This window comes from Adelges cooleyi, unplaced genomic scaffold, assembly GCF_023614345.1.
Source record: "Adelges cooleyi isolate 19-005CV unplaced genomic scaffold, UGA_ACOO_1.1 ACOO_flye_CR_arks_rails_tigmint_CR_PRNA_21, whole genome shotgun sequence".
Lineage (NCBI taxonomy): Eukaryota > Metazoa > Arthropoda > Insecta > Hemiptera > Adelgidae > Adelges > Adelges cooleyi.
In genome coordinates, this window is record NW_026095871.1 from 9,874,526 (window position 1) to 9,891,770 (window position 17,245).

The window sequence follows — 17,245 nt, forward strand, 5'->3', positions numbered from 1 at the left end:
TAATCGTGTTGTTTAATTTAAAAAAAGTTTTTTTTTTTAAACAATTTCAAACACACATCGACCAACGTTTGTTTTTTTAAGTACAAGTAATATATAATAATAAGCATGACACATCTAATGAGCTATGCGTTATACAAATATTGTTATCTTAAATTTAAGAAGAAATCCGTCTACTACGACTATTAGTCAGACTTCTAATCAGAGTGTAGGTACTCGGTACTTAAAAAAAACCATCAAACAGGTTTTTGTGTTTAAAATTTTATTGTAGGAGTCGAAATCCAAGCATTCGATGCCGATCACTCGAACGTGAAATAAAGTTGTACGACAACCCTCGACGCTAAAGTGCATGACCCGTTCTTAATTTACACACAAATAACGAAAAAGGTTTTCCGCGTTCTACAAAGCCGAAATAATCAAGATTCGTGTCGGACTTCTCAAGTTATCATACTTAGTAAGTAAAAGTTTTTGCTAATAAAAATACATATAGAACGGCTGCCGGTTGGCCTTATCTTATCTGCTCTCTTCGCCACCAGTTCCCGATAGCATACTTTCGAAACCTACACAAACCACGCTTACAAAATGGCCGCCGCGGTAGGCTTAATTCCAGGTAGTAGCTACACATTACAAGTCATTACAATTCAACGGATAACTACAGAACAATAAAACATCTTCTTAGTTCTTAATAACGAACCCAGCCCTGAATTCCACACTTACCAATTACAAAACGAAACACCTTACCGCGTAGTCGTTAGAAATTTCCATCCCTCAACTCCCTGCGAGGCAATAAAATCGGCTCTTGAAAACTTCAACTTTTCCGTTATTCAAGTAACCGACGTGTTCTGCAGAGGCCATCCAAAACGCCTCTCCCTCTCTTTATTGTCGGCCTAGAAAAAGACGACAACTCCCAATCCATCTTTCACATTATTGGAATTTTGCACACCAAAATCAAAATAGAGGAACCTCATAAAAGACGCGAAAGCACCCAATGCTAAAATTGCCAAGACTACGGGCACACTTGCGCATATTGTGAGTACACGCCGTGAAGTGTACGCTGTGAATGAAAACCACTTATCAGCCCTCTGCTGCTCCTAGCCAGAGAATCTACATTCCAATATTTCCAACTATCTGCCATACGAGTCAGACCAAACGTCAAGTAGTAACCCTGTGCATAACCTCCTAAAAAATCTGACATAAGTTGTTTAGTTTTATGTAAGACCCGGAACCCCGTAGATATTTTTGAGCCTATTTGAGAACAAATATGTAGGGTATACATAAATTAACGTCAAATCAATATAATATTATTAAACGGATAAAAAGGAGTGTTTGTAGACATTAATTTTTTTTTTTAAGATTCTTCCATAACAGTTTTTCTATTACCGCCATTATAGAAATCAGGTTTAGATATAGCGTTGTATACGCATTAGTGTTATCTATCAATATACATATTATATTTTAATTTATGGTTAAATCATTTACGACCAAACTCGTATACACTAACCAATGACCGCACTGACGTTTATCTCGCCCACGGTCCAAATACATAGTTATTTTATACACACACACACACACACCACGCACACTACCTATATACGTAGAGTTTATATTCTAATAATCTAATATAATAGTATAACGTCGTTTAATGTTCTCTATTGAGCCGTCAATCGGAAAACCACATCGGCGCGAAAACGCATAATTTATCAAGTGGCGCGGCCAACAAAATATCACCTATACCCGCCGTTTCTACCGATTTATTACAAGAGCGGGCGTTTAAAGAAATATATAATATAAATCTTAAAAAACATTCGCAACGGACTATTAAATCCGTTCACCATTATAGTTTGGCAAAAAAAAAAACCGACACAATAGGATAATACATATTATACCATACCGTGTACCTATATAATAATATAAGTATATGTAGGTACGGGGTGCGAACGGTGATTTCGGCGTGTCTGCGCAAGAGGATCGCCGAACAATGATCGAGACCGTAATATATAAAGCTTATGCGGCGGCCATTTTTATTTATTTATTTTTTTCGTGTGTATTGTTAATCGTCATTAGTCTCCCCGGTGTTTTTTCTTTTTTTTGCCCCGCCACAGCCGGTACGTGATCCGCTTATGCGCGTCCACTGTGTTGACTTATTCATGTGTTAACCCCCGCCGCCCCTTTTTGCCGTTCGCATGTTTTTATCCACCGAAAAAACCCGCATTATACAATAGTAATAATAATAATGCTTGTATTACGGATGAGCGTTCGCCACGGCGTACCACCCTCCCCATTGTCGCCGAGTATCGTGCCCCCGCGGTAACCGAATTAGAGTACTTAGCGACGACACCCCTTAGCATTACAATATAATATATGTACACACAACAAACACTGGTCGGGGGGGCATTGTAATTCGCTTATATCATTGTGCGGTACCGCCATTTTATTTGTGCGCGATGAACGCGAATACACGCTGTCCTGTGGGGGTATTGTTTGTCGTGTAAAACCGGCAGCAGTGTGGTCGGGAGGCCCAAAGGGGATGATGGTGAGAGGGGTGGAAAGAGAAAAAAATAATAAATGATCGTACATCTCGCATGAAAGCCGCCCCCCTCGCGGTCAGGGATAAATAAGGCCGCCCAAATGAAAAGCGCGAAAATCCCTCGGCGAGGTCAATAACGATCGAGCTGTGCTTGGGGTGAGTACAATATAATAGTATAGATCTTACCACAGCTTGATCCACTCGGTAAGTCGCCACGTGCTATATGCGTATATTGTACATGTAAAGCGATCGTCTAATTAAACGTATGATTCGATTAATCATACTGCGTCCGGACAAAACCGCTGCCGTCTGTTATTTGCATAATATAATAATATTAATTTACAAACCATCTCATAGTGTATGTATATTGTGTACACGTGTATGGGACTTTCAAACAAACGGGCACCAGCCGAATTATTATCCACGTGAAAGCCAATGCAATCCGACCGTTGTGAATGTGTATACAATACAAAAACGGTTAAACGGTCCGTCTGGATATAGGCAATTTTTTCTTTTTAATCATAACTTCAACGTTAGACTGTGATGTGTAATTATTAGTTCAGTAGTTAGAACTGTTTTTTTGATAGTTTATTTATTTTTCGGACTATCACAGCATCCTTGACAGCGGTTCAAAAAAATTATTTAATTTATTATATACATATCATAAGACAGTATAAGACATTGTCTTTAAAATCTTGTCATCTTTCGTTTTTGCTATAAGTATTTTTGCTCTAAAATCATCACGAATGCTTTTTGTGTAGGTATGATTCGGAAATTGAGTTTAACTTCAAATGAATAATACTAATTATCGGTCCGTACAAAGATATGAAAACTATACCAAAGTCGTAATATGCCATTTTGTTGTTCTATTTGATTTACCGTTTGTCTTTGGAAATGCTTTTTTAAAACCTTGATCAACTTTTATTTTGTATTCAAATAATTCACGAAAAAAGCGATAAACTTGCGTTTTTCACAGTTCGAGGTTAATTTTAAAAACCAAAGAGATCAAAAAAGGTTATTAAGCCAAATTTTACATTATTTGTTATAACTTCAACAATTGTATAAATGAAGTTCTAGTAAACCCCTATTTAATGAATTATGATCGAATGTAGTATGTACCTATAACTTTAAGGAATTACAGATAGGCAATTTATATGCACACTCTTTGGCTTATTGCAATTAGCTATGTATAAAATCAATGGAAAATATTTTTAAAATCTAAATGTTTTAAATCAAATCAACGTACCTACCCTATCTTGCACTGTGAGTTAGTTACTAAATTATTAAGCAATTCATTTTTTTAACAAGTTAATATTATAGCATATGTTTTTAACGTTTTCTTCATTATTATTGTTCCAAAACCACCCTAGTTTGTCTGTTATATTGATAGTAACATTTTGATGACATTTACAAAAACAGTATTAAGAATAACAACTTTTTTTTTAATTTAAACTAATTAATAAAACTTGAGATTATAGAATTATCAACTTAAACGACATACTTTCAATTGTGTACAATATTGTTTTTTATATGTTTCCATAAATTTCATAACTTTATGACTATTACAAAAAAAAGACAGCTATTCTCTTAAACGGTAATAAAACTAACTTACAGGATGATTCATACTATTTTTTGTGGAACTAATTTTTGAAAACTTCTTTTTGAGTTATTAGCATTCAAAAGTAGGTACAGCCGGTAGGAGTGCCGTGTAATGCAGTAGATACTATTTATGTAATAATAACCTAACAAATTCCTGTACAAGACCCTTTAAAAATATAATTAGTGTTGTATGAGAAGTATTATATATATTGTCTACGTTTCCTTGCGTCCAAATATAAGTTACAAAAAACGATATGAAATTATTAGGTTAGATTTGGATTAGATTATGTTTAGGTTAGATCTTGTTGTGCCTAAACTATAAAATTGTATTAACCAGAGTATATATACTAACTTTTTAAATTTATATGGTATTCAAAAAATGAATATATGCTTATATACTATAAGAATCACCTATCACGAATTGTATAATACGATAGTTATTTAATATTATACAGCACAGAATAGATAAAAGAAGAGTCACTTCAGTGTTAACAAAAAAGTGGCCTTACCTTACCTTTTCTTATCTATTTAGTACTATCAGTTCAAAATAATGATATCACGGCTTGTATTTTATAGTGTTTATTTATTTAAATTAGTTAAAATATTTTGTATATAAGTACATATATATTATAATCTACTTTTAGTTTTTTGAAAATGATCACACTGCAACGTTGTAAGACCTTGACCGTCGCTTTTTTGTGTAATAATGTTATCAAATTGGCTGCAGGAAATAGATAAGCTTTATCACGCGAGTTGAACCATCTTTGATTCGTAATTCGTTCGTTTGCAGTTAGTTTTGTTTTGTTCGCGTTATATTATTTTCACCTGTTACAAAAATCAAAAGTATCTTACCAATGTTTTATTGTCAAGACAACATCAGTGGACGATGGTTCAAACATATCATAAATAATATTCTATCAATTAGTTTCTTAATAAATTAGTAATTCGCTTGGCCGCTGAAAATCATATTATTCTATTAACAAAAATTATTAATTACTGTAATACGTTGGTAAATTTTCATATTCCTGCTATTTATAATTTGTAATATAATATTAATATTTATGATTAATTTTCTATGTAATGTCAGATTACAATAGACATTTTTGCCTTAAATTTTTTATACGGTAATTGAACATTTTTGCCAAAAAAGTTCAATTACCTAAATACACGGAAAAACTACATAGTTGTATCTACTATAGTTATATTTAATACTAAAACACTATAAATGCATAATTGGAATAACAAAATAGGTTTAGCAACTATACAGTTGGCCAAACAATGTTTGACAACATTTTGAAAATGTTTGAATTGTTTGCTATATGGTGTTATATGATAGTATTCAAAATATGTTGTTAGTAAAGGTGTAGAGTTGAATTAGAACGGCTGAATTTCAATGGCGCAATTAAGGATAAGTCCCCTCTCCGAGTTTTATAAAAAAAAATCCACTAAGGAATAATTGTTGCTAATTTATACTTTTGATGATAGTCGAGACGGCTCTCTAGTTAGGTTAACATACGAGTATAGACAACATATGATTTTAATCTATTTGAAGTATGCTAACTAGTTTAAGGGTGAATGAACATAAAGTTTATCTAGTTACAATGCGGACTTTTATCTCCTCTTCTTTCGGACTACCCTTTCGAATTATGCGGTCCGGGAACGGCCAGGGGGGGTGGCTCGGGATGACCTTATTATTATTTTTTTTTTTAAACAAATATCGCGAAATTTACATCATAACTTACTTATAGACATTATAACTTAATTAGGTCGGTTCGATGTCGTTCAAGGACTACGTTTACGCGACGGCCGGCAAAGCGTACGTGGGCAAAATAGCCAGCGCGGTCGGTGTGAGCGCGGCCTTGTTTGTCCTGAACGAAGTGTACACCCTGGCCAAAGGATATTTTTGGCGGAATCACGTGACCGAGCTGGAAGTGGCCAATTCGGATCAGTGTTACGAATGGTTGTTGCGGTGGTTGGCCGACAACAACGACCTGTTGCACTTCAGCGTGACGACCAGGGAGCTCGGCGATTACGAAGAGTCGGGTAAGTACCTAACGATCCCTGGGAGAACTTGTCAAGGGCAACTGGGTTTTAATGACTCGATATCGCAATGGGAGTTGGTTGCGAAGTTAGAGCGATCAATAGCGTTTCTAAACATCCCCTCTTCTCAAAAAAAAAACAAAATAATAATAATATTTCCGACCGGAACTTTGCCGCAATAGTTGTTAGCGCTTCTCGAATCCTTTTATAGATTATATAGGGACTCATACCGGAAATCTTTGGGCAGTGGGCACCCATACCTGTATCCTCGGAGAGTCTTTACATTCCCAATTTACACTCCTGATAGTGTTCTCTTGGTGTCTTGATGCTATACGAGGTAAAAAATTGTATAATTGTGAATACCGTATTTACCTTCGAAAAAGGCACAAATAATGGTCATTTTTTTATTATTTTGGATAATAGTTGATAATTTTTGTAAAGAGAATTTTCTGTGTTTTTTCTGTTAGATTTCCTAATTGGCTAATTTTTTAAATAAATTAAAATGAATATTTTTTACTAAATTTTAAGAGGTCGGCTGTCCACTTCGCCACTCCTCCCACTGAAGGACGCCCTTGCAAAGGCCCTCTTTTTAAAAACAAAAAAATTCCGACCCATTTAAGTCTTTTTTTTGTATGCATAAACCCAATATTTTAAGATTAAAACATTAAATATTTGCTAGATTTAAACAAAAGAAACCAACTGGGTTTTGGGTTAATTTTTTTTTGTCAACTTCGTCTTTTTTTAAAACGCTAATAGTGTTTCTCGTTGTTCGTATAGACTTGCCTGAAAATTATTTCAAGTACGATTTTGAACCCAGCTCCGGCGATCACGTTATCAAGTAAGAGGCAAACAATTCATTTATTTTTTCCATTAATTTAATCAAAACCTACAAATTCATCAGATATAAAGGCCACTCGATCGCTTTGACCCGGAATCGCACGGAAATAAAAAGCGAGTACACGGCAAAACCGTTCGAGACGTTTCGTATCACCATTTGGGGACAAAAGAAACAATTGTTGAACGAAATGCTCGAGGAAGGTAATCTGGGCGTCTTTGAGTTTTTTTTTCATCTTTGCGACACATGCTAAACAATAGCTACTTTAATATAACGCCAACGTTTGTCCACAGCTAGGTTGTACGCAATATCAAAACGGAAAGTTGGTACCGCTCTGTATGTGCCATCATACGACAGGTGGCTAAGGTTTGGATTTCGCACGCCCAGATCCAAGCGGACAGTGATACTCGACGACGGCGTATTTGACGGTATCCTGGAGGACCTGAACAACTTCAACGACGGCGAGTCTTGGTACCAAGAGAGGGGTAGGTGTTGGTTCAAAAAATCGTACGTTAGAGCAAAATAACATCCGGTTGTGTCCTCATTCGTAGGCATACCGTACCACAGAGGGTATTTACTGTACGGGCCTCCGGGTTGTGGAAAATCTTCGTTGATTATGGCGCTAGCTGCTGAATTGAAGTTCCATATCTGCATACTAAGCTTGAACGATTCGAAAATGTCCGACGAACAACTACTCCAGCTGATGGTCTCGATGCCAACGCGGTCGTTAGTGCTGTTGGAAGATGTCGATTCCATGTTTGTTGACAAGGATGGAAAGTCTGTCGTAGGTCGGTACCAGCCCCGTTCATTGTTGAATTAGTACATCTTAACTTTGTATTTTTCTTTAACTAATTTAGAAAACAGTAAAGTTACATTGAGCGGTTTGCTGAATGCTTTTGATGGCATTGGATCGTCCGAAGGCAGAATATCGTTTATGACGACAAACTATATAGAAAAGTAATACTCACTGATAGCATACAATAAAAATAATTACTACTAATCTTGTTTATTTATAGATTAGATCCTGCTTTGATCCGTCCGGGTCGCGTCGACTATAAACTGCACATCACGCCGTGTACAGATTATCAAATAAAAGGGATGTTTGATCGGTTCCGTCCTAATGAAATTGATGCTAGAGAAAAATTTGTAACCGAAGTAAAAAAACAACAAAAGCCAATCACTCCAGCTCAGTTACAAGAATTCTTTTTAGTTCACCGTTATAATGAATTAACAGATATCATTGAAAACATAAACGATTTATGGCAAGACAATGAAAACATTCAATCAACAAAATAACAATAATTTAATAATATTAATTAAAAAAAAGAAAAGAAAATTTTTATATACAAAAAAAAAATGCATTTATATATAAATATATATATATACTAAGTACATAAAAACCAGTTTTCAGTCGAATGGCAATCTTTGAGCACAATAAAAAAGTGTCATGAAATATATGAAAAGTTAAAAAAAAAAAAAAAGGAAAGAAAAAAGAATAACAACAAAAATATTATTAATGCATGTGTAAAAAATGATTAGTAAATTATCTTTTGGGATCAATCGAGTACAATGCTATTGTGCCGTCTACAGCACCAGTAGCAAGCAGAACTCTTTGCGAATGAAATTTAGTAGTTACTATAGGCATATACCGCGAACTCATAAACCAGTCGGTTAATCTTAAAGAGTTCAATAACTGTCCTTCTGTGTTGTAGAACAACAACATTTGATTAGCACAACTGCAAAACGATAAAACCAAACACAAAATTAGAAAAAGAAAATTTAAATTTAAAATTTTGGGAATTTTTCTTACCAGGCTAAAATATTAGCAGTTGTGTGAATGGCGGCCGAGTTGATGCTATTGACACGGAATTGACGTTGGGAGGCGCTTTGTCCAAACTCAAAAGTTTTTATGTCACCTTTTGAACTAGAAATAAACATATATTATTTTATGTGTGCACATACATGGTTAACTCAAAACTCGCTTTACCTAATAGACACTACGGTAGCATCCTGAAGTCTTAAAGTAAGTATCCTAGCTTGGTGCTCCATAAAAGAAGCGATTTTCGCCTCGTCTGGAGGTAGCCGTTTATCAAACACTTTTATAGATCCGTCTTTACAACCAGCAGCGAATATATTATTTTCTAAAAAAAAAATGTACACATGACACTGTTGTTTTAACAAAGTGAAAACATAACTATCGTATTTTGTATATATTTTAAGCCATAATAAAAAATAACTGAACTAAATTATTAAAACTTCTTTTTCTGAACTCAAATAAAATCAAATTACAACCACAAAATAATGTGTATAATCATCAACGGCCATAACAAAGACTAAAACTTATGAAAAACAGTAAAAAATAGTGGAGTTTTGCAACTAAAAGTAATATGTTTCGGTGATAATCGCAAAAAATATTATGAGTTCAAGAAAGGGAGAGTGGAGCGAAAACTTTTTATTTTCATCTTATTTATAATTTTAAAGTCTGAAAGAAGAATTTTTGGTAATTATTTAAAAAAATTAAGATCGAAGTACACTATAAAAAGTCTTTCCTTTTAAAAACAAAAAAAGATCGGTAATCTGATTAAAATCAAATTACCCTATGAAACATCATTATGTTTCCTATAAAGTAATTTTTCACCACTGAAACAGCTAATTTTCATAGAAAAATTGAGGTTAAGCTGGAGAAAATAATGTTATATTTATTTTGACTAGAAAATTAGTTTGGGTACTTATTCAAATACTCCATAGACCTCGGATGTTTTTTAATAATTATATAAAATAAAATTCAACAGTAAAACACTACTTTTTTTGGGAAAGAATGATACGTATTGGTTTCCTTTATTACTAACACAAATATGTTACTTTTTGTAGCAAATAAGTAATAACAAAATGCATTCTAGTTTTCGTTGCAAGTTGAAATGCATGTTTACAGTAAAAAAAATGGATCATACTACTTTTCATAACGAGCATCAGTATAAAATATATTAAATATAGAAGGAAACCTGAGACTACCTTTAGACTGCATTGATAGACAGGTTACAGAAGCATTAACACCAGTTGATATAGCAGTCAGTTTAGTTTCAGTCTCGACATCCCATACTTTTATTACCCTCGAATCACCACCACATATTAAATGACACGATCTTTGATCCCAATGTAGTGCCACTAAAATAAAAAACAAATGTTTTTTTTATGATATTTTTACCAAAACATTTATTTGCATTACTCGAAGAAGTTCTTTCGAAACTGGCATTCCTGCAGATTGGTAACGCTTGCCATCCGGTAAGTAACTTAGGACCATCAGTGCACTGAGACCAAATTTGAACGTTTCCATCGTTGTATCCCGCTAATACTAATGAAATATCATGACTGTTTAACAATTCTACGGCAGACAAGTGCGGAGTGTGCCTATACGGCACATCAAGATTGTGATTTCTCAAATCAGGTCTCCATTGACTTAACTTGTAACTGGAATGATAATCCCAAACCCTAAAGTACAAATAAAACATAATTATAATTAAGTTATATTTTTAGTCATTGGTAGTTATAACTAAAAGCTACAAAAAAGTGTACAATAACTCGAATATGGTGCTTACGTGAGATAATCTTTCGTGGCCATAACAACATGTGGATCGTATGGATGAAAAATTAACGAATTTGGCGTTTGACTACATTTTGATGAAAATATTTGATGTTCTATTTTACAATTTGAATTATTCACCTTATTTTGTTCTTCTATCGCCTCTTTTCGAATTACCATATTCCGAGAATACCTAAACACAATTCAGATAGTTTAGTAATATTCATTTCAGCTCCGCTAAACATTAAAAAAACATCAACATTCAGGAATTAATATTATAAAATACCAACTCATAAAACAAACATTTTTTTATATTTTCAAAACAGTTACACAACATTTTGTAAATTAAATATTTGGAAAATATAAAATTTTGTGTCAAAATATTGTTATAACAATAAAATACTGTTGTAATATATATATATTAAAAAAAATGTCGATAAAGCGTTTGAACATATTTAATTTGCTGTTTTAGAGTTGTTTAAATACCTCCACTCTCGCTCATAGTATATTGCACTTTCAAGATCACCTCCTTCACTCATTCCATTTAAAGGATGAGCAAAGTTTTTTGAAACCCATTCGAAAAACTGAGATCTTAATAAGCTTTTAGATTTATTAAAATCTTTCTCTCCGTCGCTCTCGATATTTGGTGGCGACGACGATGATGAAAGCACGGTAGCTTCTTCCGCAATCTAACAGCACAATTAAATATAAAAATATGTCACTATAGTTGTAAGTCATTATACATACAGTGTTGGGAACCGTACTCCTCGTTCTGGAACTAGACCTTTGTTGTACCATCGGTGCTCTTGGTCTAGAGCGGAGTTCCGTTACTGATAATGGAGGCGATTCTCCTTGACTGTTCAAGTACACAAAATTGATAAATACAAATGTTTGCCAATATAAATAGTTATTTAAAAAAATGATAAAATTATTACTACCTAAGGTAACTTCTTGAAGACGGTGATGCAGGCAAAGAATGTGATGCGCGACCTTCAGGTTTTGCTTTAAGCTGATAGAATTAAAAAAATAGTAAATTAATATAAACATTAAACATAATACTACTAGTGGTCTGAATGTTCACATATTTTTTCTATGAATGAACGAGTCAAAAATAGTTCACGTCCGACAAAAACAATTATGGTGTTATTTTCAAACCAACATATTACATATTATACGATAAATAAATAATTTTAAACCTTTTGCTTAATGTATCTAGTTAATTTCTGTGCGGTGTTTGCTACATCAGGGAATATGTCATGTTCTAAAGCAGTCAAACCTTTCCATATTTGAGCATGAATATTATTCACCGCTGACGCAGTATGATAAGCATCTAAATAAATAAAAAATAAAAATTGCTCTGTAAATGGCAAATGTACTTTTTTTTAAATACAAAACTATGATTTCTACCTAAGGTAACTATCGAAGAAGACGAAGCCGTACGCCTTAATTGTTCAGACTTTTTATCTTCTGTTAATTCATCAGTATTGCTAGATACAGACAATATTGGAGGTGAAATCACAGTAACAATTGGACTAGTGGTTGAATTTAACAGTTTTTCTTTGGAGCCCATTCTTGATAAACTCGATGATTTTAAACTGCCGTTCGGACCTTAAATTTATTTCACATTGACAAGTTTTAGTCTTTGTTCTACTCAAAATGTTTATAACATACTTTTATAAAGAGATCCATAAGATTTTTCGTTTTGTTTTTGTGTCGCTATTTCTAAGAAATATCTTTCAAACGCTATTACAGTCCACTGTAATGCTATAATAACTTCCTAAAAACAAAAAACAAAAACCTATGAAGTATCTAATAGTATACTATTGTCTAACTGTATAATATTATGTGTTTAGTTGAATATTTTAATAAAAACAATTTCTTATTTTTTTATTTACAAATTATTACCTCTCTGACCATAGGACTCATATCTCTTGCAACTGTATTCAACAATGTCAATGCAATACTTTGATCTACGTGCAAAGCATGATTACTACGATCTTTATCACAGGTTACGTAAGTGCCTAGAGCAAACACTGCTGCAGCACGAACCTGAAAATATGTGTTTTATCTTTAATAAAATATTATAAAACATAGTTTTTATACTTACTTCAGGTACTTTGTCTTCCAATAATAAATATAACTTTTCGTGTGCACTATCTCGCACCCCAACCCAGCGTGCTTTATCGTAGTCGGCCCACAATTGTGCAAGACATAATGTCAACCATTGTTTATAAGGAGGACTAGCGTGGACTAGCTGATCTAGACATACACACACTAAATTGTTCTTAAGCCCTAGTTGTTGACCATTCCTATAGTTTTGCATAAGACGAGATAACACTACGGCGCCCAACATTCTTTGTTCTTCCTACACACGAAAATAAAAATTGTACTACATACATAATCACATATAATTATGAACCACTAATAAACATAGTTTTTACTCACAGGCAATTGTATATCTTCGACCAACTGAAAAAAGTATTTAAACCCATTTTCTCTTACAATATCGGTTTGACATGTCTGAAATGAAAGCAAATTAACAAATATTATATAGTAAGTTTTTATTCTAGTAGTCTAATAAAAACAATAATGGCTTGGACTTAAGATAGGAAGAGACCAAAAAAAAGCCTCAAAGAAGATAGATAGACAGTGTTGACAAGCTATGGAATGCGATATACCAAGAATATAGGACAAACAACATATGATAGGGATGAGAGAAAATTTTTTGGGCAGTAAAGAACCTGAATAGACTGCATAGCCAGCAAAAAAAAAAAAAACAGCAAACCGCATCAAAAAGTATGCATTTTTAAGCAAATTTAAATTGTTTAAGTATTATACAATGCGTTTTGCGCAAAACTTATTTTTATTAATAATTGATAAATTATTATTCAAAAAATACTAAGTTTTATATAACTTCCCTATTGTATTATAAAAGCATATTTCTTATTTCTTCATAACGAAAATATTATACTTACATGGTCAACAGCCATTATTTTGGCCCAAATAAATGCCAACATAGGCCTTAACTCGACTGCAAAACTTTGAAGTAGTTTAAGTATATAAGGAAATATGCCAACTGACAAAGTTAAATTGACTGCCCAAGGTCCTAAATCCAAAAATCGTCCAAGCAAATCCAGAGCTCGAAGTCTATGAGCTTGACTTAATAAAACCTAATCAAAATCAGAATACATTATAACTACGAAAGAATTAGATTGATAATAGTTTTTGTTTTTTCAATTACTTGGAGTACAATAGGTAGTTGTTCGGGTGCACTTCGCTGTTGTGTAGGCAAACAGGCTGTGTGATCCAACCAGATTTCAAAAGCCGTTAATTGTTCTTCAAAAAATGTTGTACGTACAAAACATCCATCGCCGTGTTCTTGAACACGTTGTAATTGCGATAAACATAAATCTAATATATGGTCCCAAGACTAAAGAAAAAAGGTATTACGTATAAGACCATTAACTGTGCAATTTTCATATTTTTATTTTTAAATAAAAAATAATACACTAACCTGCCACATAGGATGATTATGCATTGGTGGTAATTTAGGAGATGAGACGGGCTCACAATCATAAGTTCTCATTATACGTTCGGCCAGCAAAAAATTTCTCAGTAGACTAGCGACTAATAAATCTTGTCGAAATAAAGTTTGAAAAGTATCTATTTTCGAAAAAAAAGTATTCAAAAAATGTACAGTTTTGTTCATACTTTTTGTAAAATTATTATTTGTAAATACCTCTAGGTAAAATATTCCAAGCTATAGTATCGGTAATAGCTGTAAATACCCAATTTAATTCTCCTAGCATTGTACGTCTATCGTTTAGCGTACCCGGTATTCTAATGAAAACACAAAACAAATTAAAACAGAAACAACAATAACATTAATTTTATGTATTGCTTACTTATCTACTAATTCGAGGTATGACTTGGAACAGTACTTAGACATGTTTTGCATGACAAACCTGAAAAATTCAATTAGATTTTTATATCATCAGAATTTTTTTGCTTAACTGACATATTATTTTTTATAATAAGTTATACATATATATATATATATATATATAACTCTATTTTCACTAGGGCTTCAAACCAAAACAATTTTTTTCAGCTTTTAATAATTATACCATAGTTACGACTAACAAACTCTTTACTTATAATCAGTTAATAATTAATAACATTTATTTGCTTATGGCCTTGTGTTAATATTATTCATCCATATAGTCTGTACATAATTTATACATAAATATACCAAAGTTATATTTTAAATATAAGTAAATATTCTTTTAACGGGATACCTACATATTATTATTAAATTATTGACTATTGTTATTATTATTTTAAGTTAGAATACTAAGATCAATATAATTTCAAATGTTATAATTAATTTCTTATCTCCTTACTTTTTTTTTTTACATAATTAAACTTTGAACTCAAATTCTATTGAACTCATGATAGATTTAACTATACATGTTTTATTTGTTATTAAGTTAAACTATACAACAATTATGCTCTAATAAATTTGTATCATAAATATTGAATACGAGTTTTACATCAAGGTACCTAATTAACTAAATGGTGATTAAGTACATAAAATAATTATAACTGGTCATATTGCTTTTATATTTATACTAATTAGAAATAAACTATACTTACGATATAACACATTGAGGGGCCGTCATAACCAGTCAAGTCCAATTTTAGCAAAACAAATTTTGTTTGTATTTTCGGAAAATGAATTGAACATTTGAAATCTCATTTTTTTTTTCAGCCTTAACTAGTTATGACCGCATACCAATATTTATTTATTTAAGTGGAACAAAATTTACAATTTGATTTTTATATAAGATTAAAAATCATATATATATATATTTTATTTTTTTTTATGACATACAATGTATACTATTAATGTAATTATAGTTATCACATACCATCTAGCTGCCATTTTTATTGGCGTAGTCAAACATGATGTAAATAGATCGGCAGGCAAATCTGGGTGCATCGGAAGTGTCTGATCGATTTGACATGCTCCAAGTTGAATGCAGTTTTTAAAAGACGAACCTTCAGAATGTAAAATCATGGGATTCTGGGAAGCGTCATGCTAAAATTTTATATTTATCTGTGTTAGATCACTTTAGTAATAATCAGAAGTCTTCAACAGCAAATTTGTTTAATATCGAAGTCGTTTTATACACTCTCATCATATGAAAATTCTTAACCCAAACCTATGGTTTACATTTTTAAGACATTTTGATTAATATCCAAAATAATTGACAAGTAACTTGTTGTTGTAAAATATATCTAATTGCTTACTCATAAAGGTTTCTATATATATGTTTTTCCACTTCACACAATATGAAACCTTGAACTAAATTTTAATTATTTATATTCCAACTGTGTACAAGTTTAAGATGATAAAACAAATTAAAAATAATAGTACCAACTATAAAATAATAAATAAATTGAAACTATGAACTGATTAACAAGAAGTTTGACAACGATTAAGTTAATTTTAAACCCGTAATATTGATTACAATCTACAAAACATATATGAAGATTGCAACTATTATTCTTTTTATTTAACGTGTAAAAATTTTAAAAATTAAAAAGTTAGTTTGTTCTATTTACCAAAATTTCTCTTTCATGTTGTTCGGCAAACTGATTAAACAGTTTAACGATCATACCCGCATTGGAACAATCGTACACGTAAATCGATGGCGATCCCATCCATGATTGTAAGTCGTAAATAGATAATGGTATGTACTGAGTATATTGCTAAAAATTTAAAGAAACCACGATTATAGTAAATTTATAATTTATTAACTACATTATGATAAAAGCATACTCTATTAAACACCCAAATTTCTCCGTTGGATGTTGGTTTAGGGACACCGTGCCCATTGTAATGAAAGAGTACTCTTTCTTCTTTTGCATTTCGTCTTAGGGAAACACAAAGTTTCTTAACTTCTTCTATAGTCGGATCTAATGATTGCTTATAGCGTGCTCTTGGTTGCCATCTTTCATATTGTCTTTGTAAATTTGCACCGATCATTTCAAGTGCTTTCTGAGGTATCATCATTAAAGGATCTAAAAAAAAAAAAAACAAACATAAAATACAACTAGTTTTTTAATCGCCATTTAGTATTAACGTTTATACCTATCCAGCACTCTAACCGAGCGCAAGGTTGAATTTTGAAAACGTCAGGAGGATCTACCCCTACATTTAAACATAATACAAGGGCTACGCTTACTGTTTTCATCTATAACAAAAAATTAATAAAAAATGACTGTTAAAAAAAAATATCTATTTCAGAATTATAAAACAAACGAAAAATACCCGTTCTTTGAGTCGCCATGAACTGACTACAGTTTGAACGCTTTTGATTTCTTCGGTGTGTCTCTTTTTGGTAAAACACAGCGGTAACTGCCAATCGGCTGATTCTAAACTGTCGGCGCTGCCGGACGACTTGGTCAACGTTTCTTCCATTCATACAGACGTTAATTATTTAATGAAGATTGTAAACAAGTACTAAGAGAAAAAAAACTAACTGCTACTTTTAAAGGGTAAAACGAATTTTAAATATACATCATAACATACAAACCAAACAGGCAACAACGCCCGACCTCGTGTTTGCTATCACATTTTCTTATCTCTATATTCTATCAA

General features: G+C 32.4%; 2 protein-coding genes across 5 annotated transcripts; one reads left to right on the forward strand and one right to left on the reverse strand.

Annotated features, from left to right (window-relative positions):
- The first annotated feature begins 240 nt into the window (after positions 1–240).
- On the forward strand, positions 241–8,314 carry LOC126835010 (mitochondrial chaperone BCS1-like). 4 transcript variants are annotated; one of them, XM_050567278.1, is made up of 8 exons: positions 241–451; positions 5,890–6,166; positions 6,941–7,001; positions 7,065–7,201; positions 7,292–7,483; positions 7,550–7,786; positions 7,856–7,955; positions 8,015–8,314. In XM_050567278.1, exons 2-8 carry the CDS (start codon positions 5,899–5,901, stop codon positions 8,292–8,294), a joined length of 1,275 nt encoding a protein of 424 aa, XP_050423235.1. In that variant the 5' UTR covers positions 241–451; positions 5,890–5,898; the 3' UTR covers positions 8,295–8,314. The 4 variants fall into 4 exon arrangements, with proteins under 4 accessions (XP_050423235.1, XP_050423233.1, XP_050423236.1 ...); XM_050567276.1 differs by lacking the exon at positions 241–451 and adding an exon at positions 4,854–5,012; XM_050567279.1 differs by lacking the exon at positions 241–451 and adding an exon at positions 4,855–5,128.
- A 144-nt stretch (positions 8,315–8,458) lies between these two features.
- LOC126835007 (regulatory-associated protein of mTOR) lies at positions 8,459–17,218 on the reverse strand. Its single transcript, XM_050567272.1, has 25 exons — positions 16,916–17,218; positions 16,736–16,838; positions 16,424–16,665; positions 16,207–16,353; positions 15,510–15,679; positions 14,484–14,543; positions 14,318–14,418; positions 14,093–14,241; positions 13,820–14,008; positions 13,554–13,748; positions 13,024–13,098; positions 12,686–12,943; positions 12,484–12,627; positions 12,250–12,355; positions 11,986–12,186; positions 11,775–11,908; positions 11,517–11,587; positions 11,326–11,434; positions 11,065–11,267; positions 10,595–10,771; positions 10,225–10,487; positions 10,011–10,163; positions 8,986–9,139; positions 8,809–8,922; positions 8,459–8,734 (listed from the first exon to the last, which is right to left on the reverse strand). Exons 1-25 carry the CDS (start codon positions 17,063–17,065, stop codon positions 8,542–8,544), a joined length of 3,861 nt encoding a protein of 1,286 aa, XP_050423229.1. The 5' UTR covers positions 17,066–17,218; the 3' UTR covers positions 8,459–8,541.
- Between the last annotated feature and the right edge of the window lie 27 nt (positions 17,219–17,245).

Coding starts and splice junctions, on each gene's coding strand:
- LOC126835010 (XM_050567276.1), top strand. Junction 6,167..6,940: donor CGGCGATTACGAAGAGTCGG/GTAAGTACCTAA, acceptor TTGTTCGTATAG/ACTTGCCTGAAAATTATTTC. Junction 7,787..7,855: donor GGATGGAAAGTCTGTCGTAG/GTCGGTACCAGC, acceptor TAACTAATTTAG/AAAACAGTAAAGTTACATTG.
- LOC126835007 (XM_050567272.1), bottom strand. CDS start 17,065: ATGGAAGAAACGTTGACCAAGTCGTCCGGCAGCGCCGACAGTTTAGAA. Junction 16,839..16,915: donor CATGGCGACTCAAAGAACGG/GTATTTTTCGTT, acceptor TTTTTGTTATAG/ATGAAAACAGTAAGCGTAGC. Junction 9,140..10,010: donor TCTATCAATGCAGTCTAAAG/GTAGTCTCAGGT, acceptor TTTTTTTTTTAG/AAAATAATATATTCGCTGCT.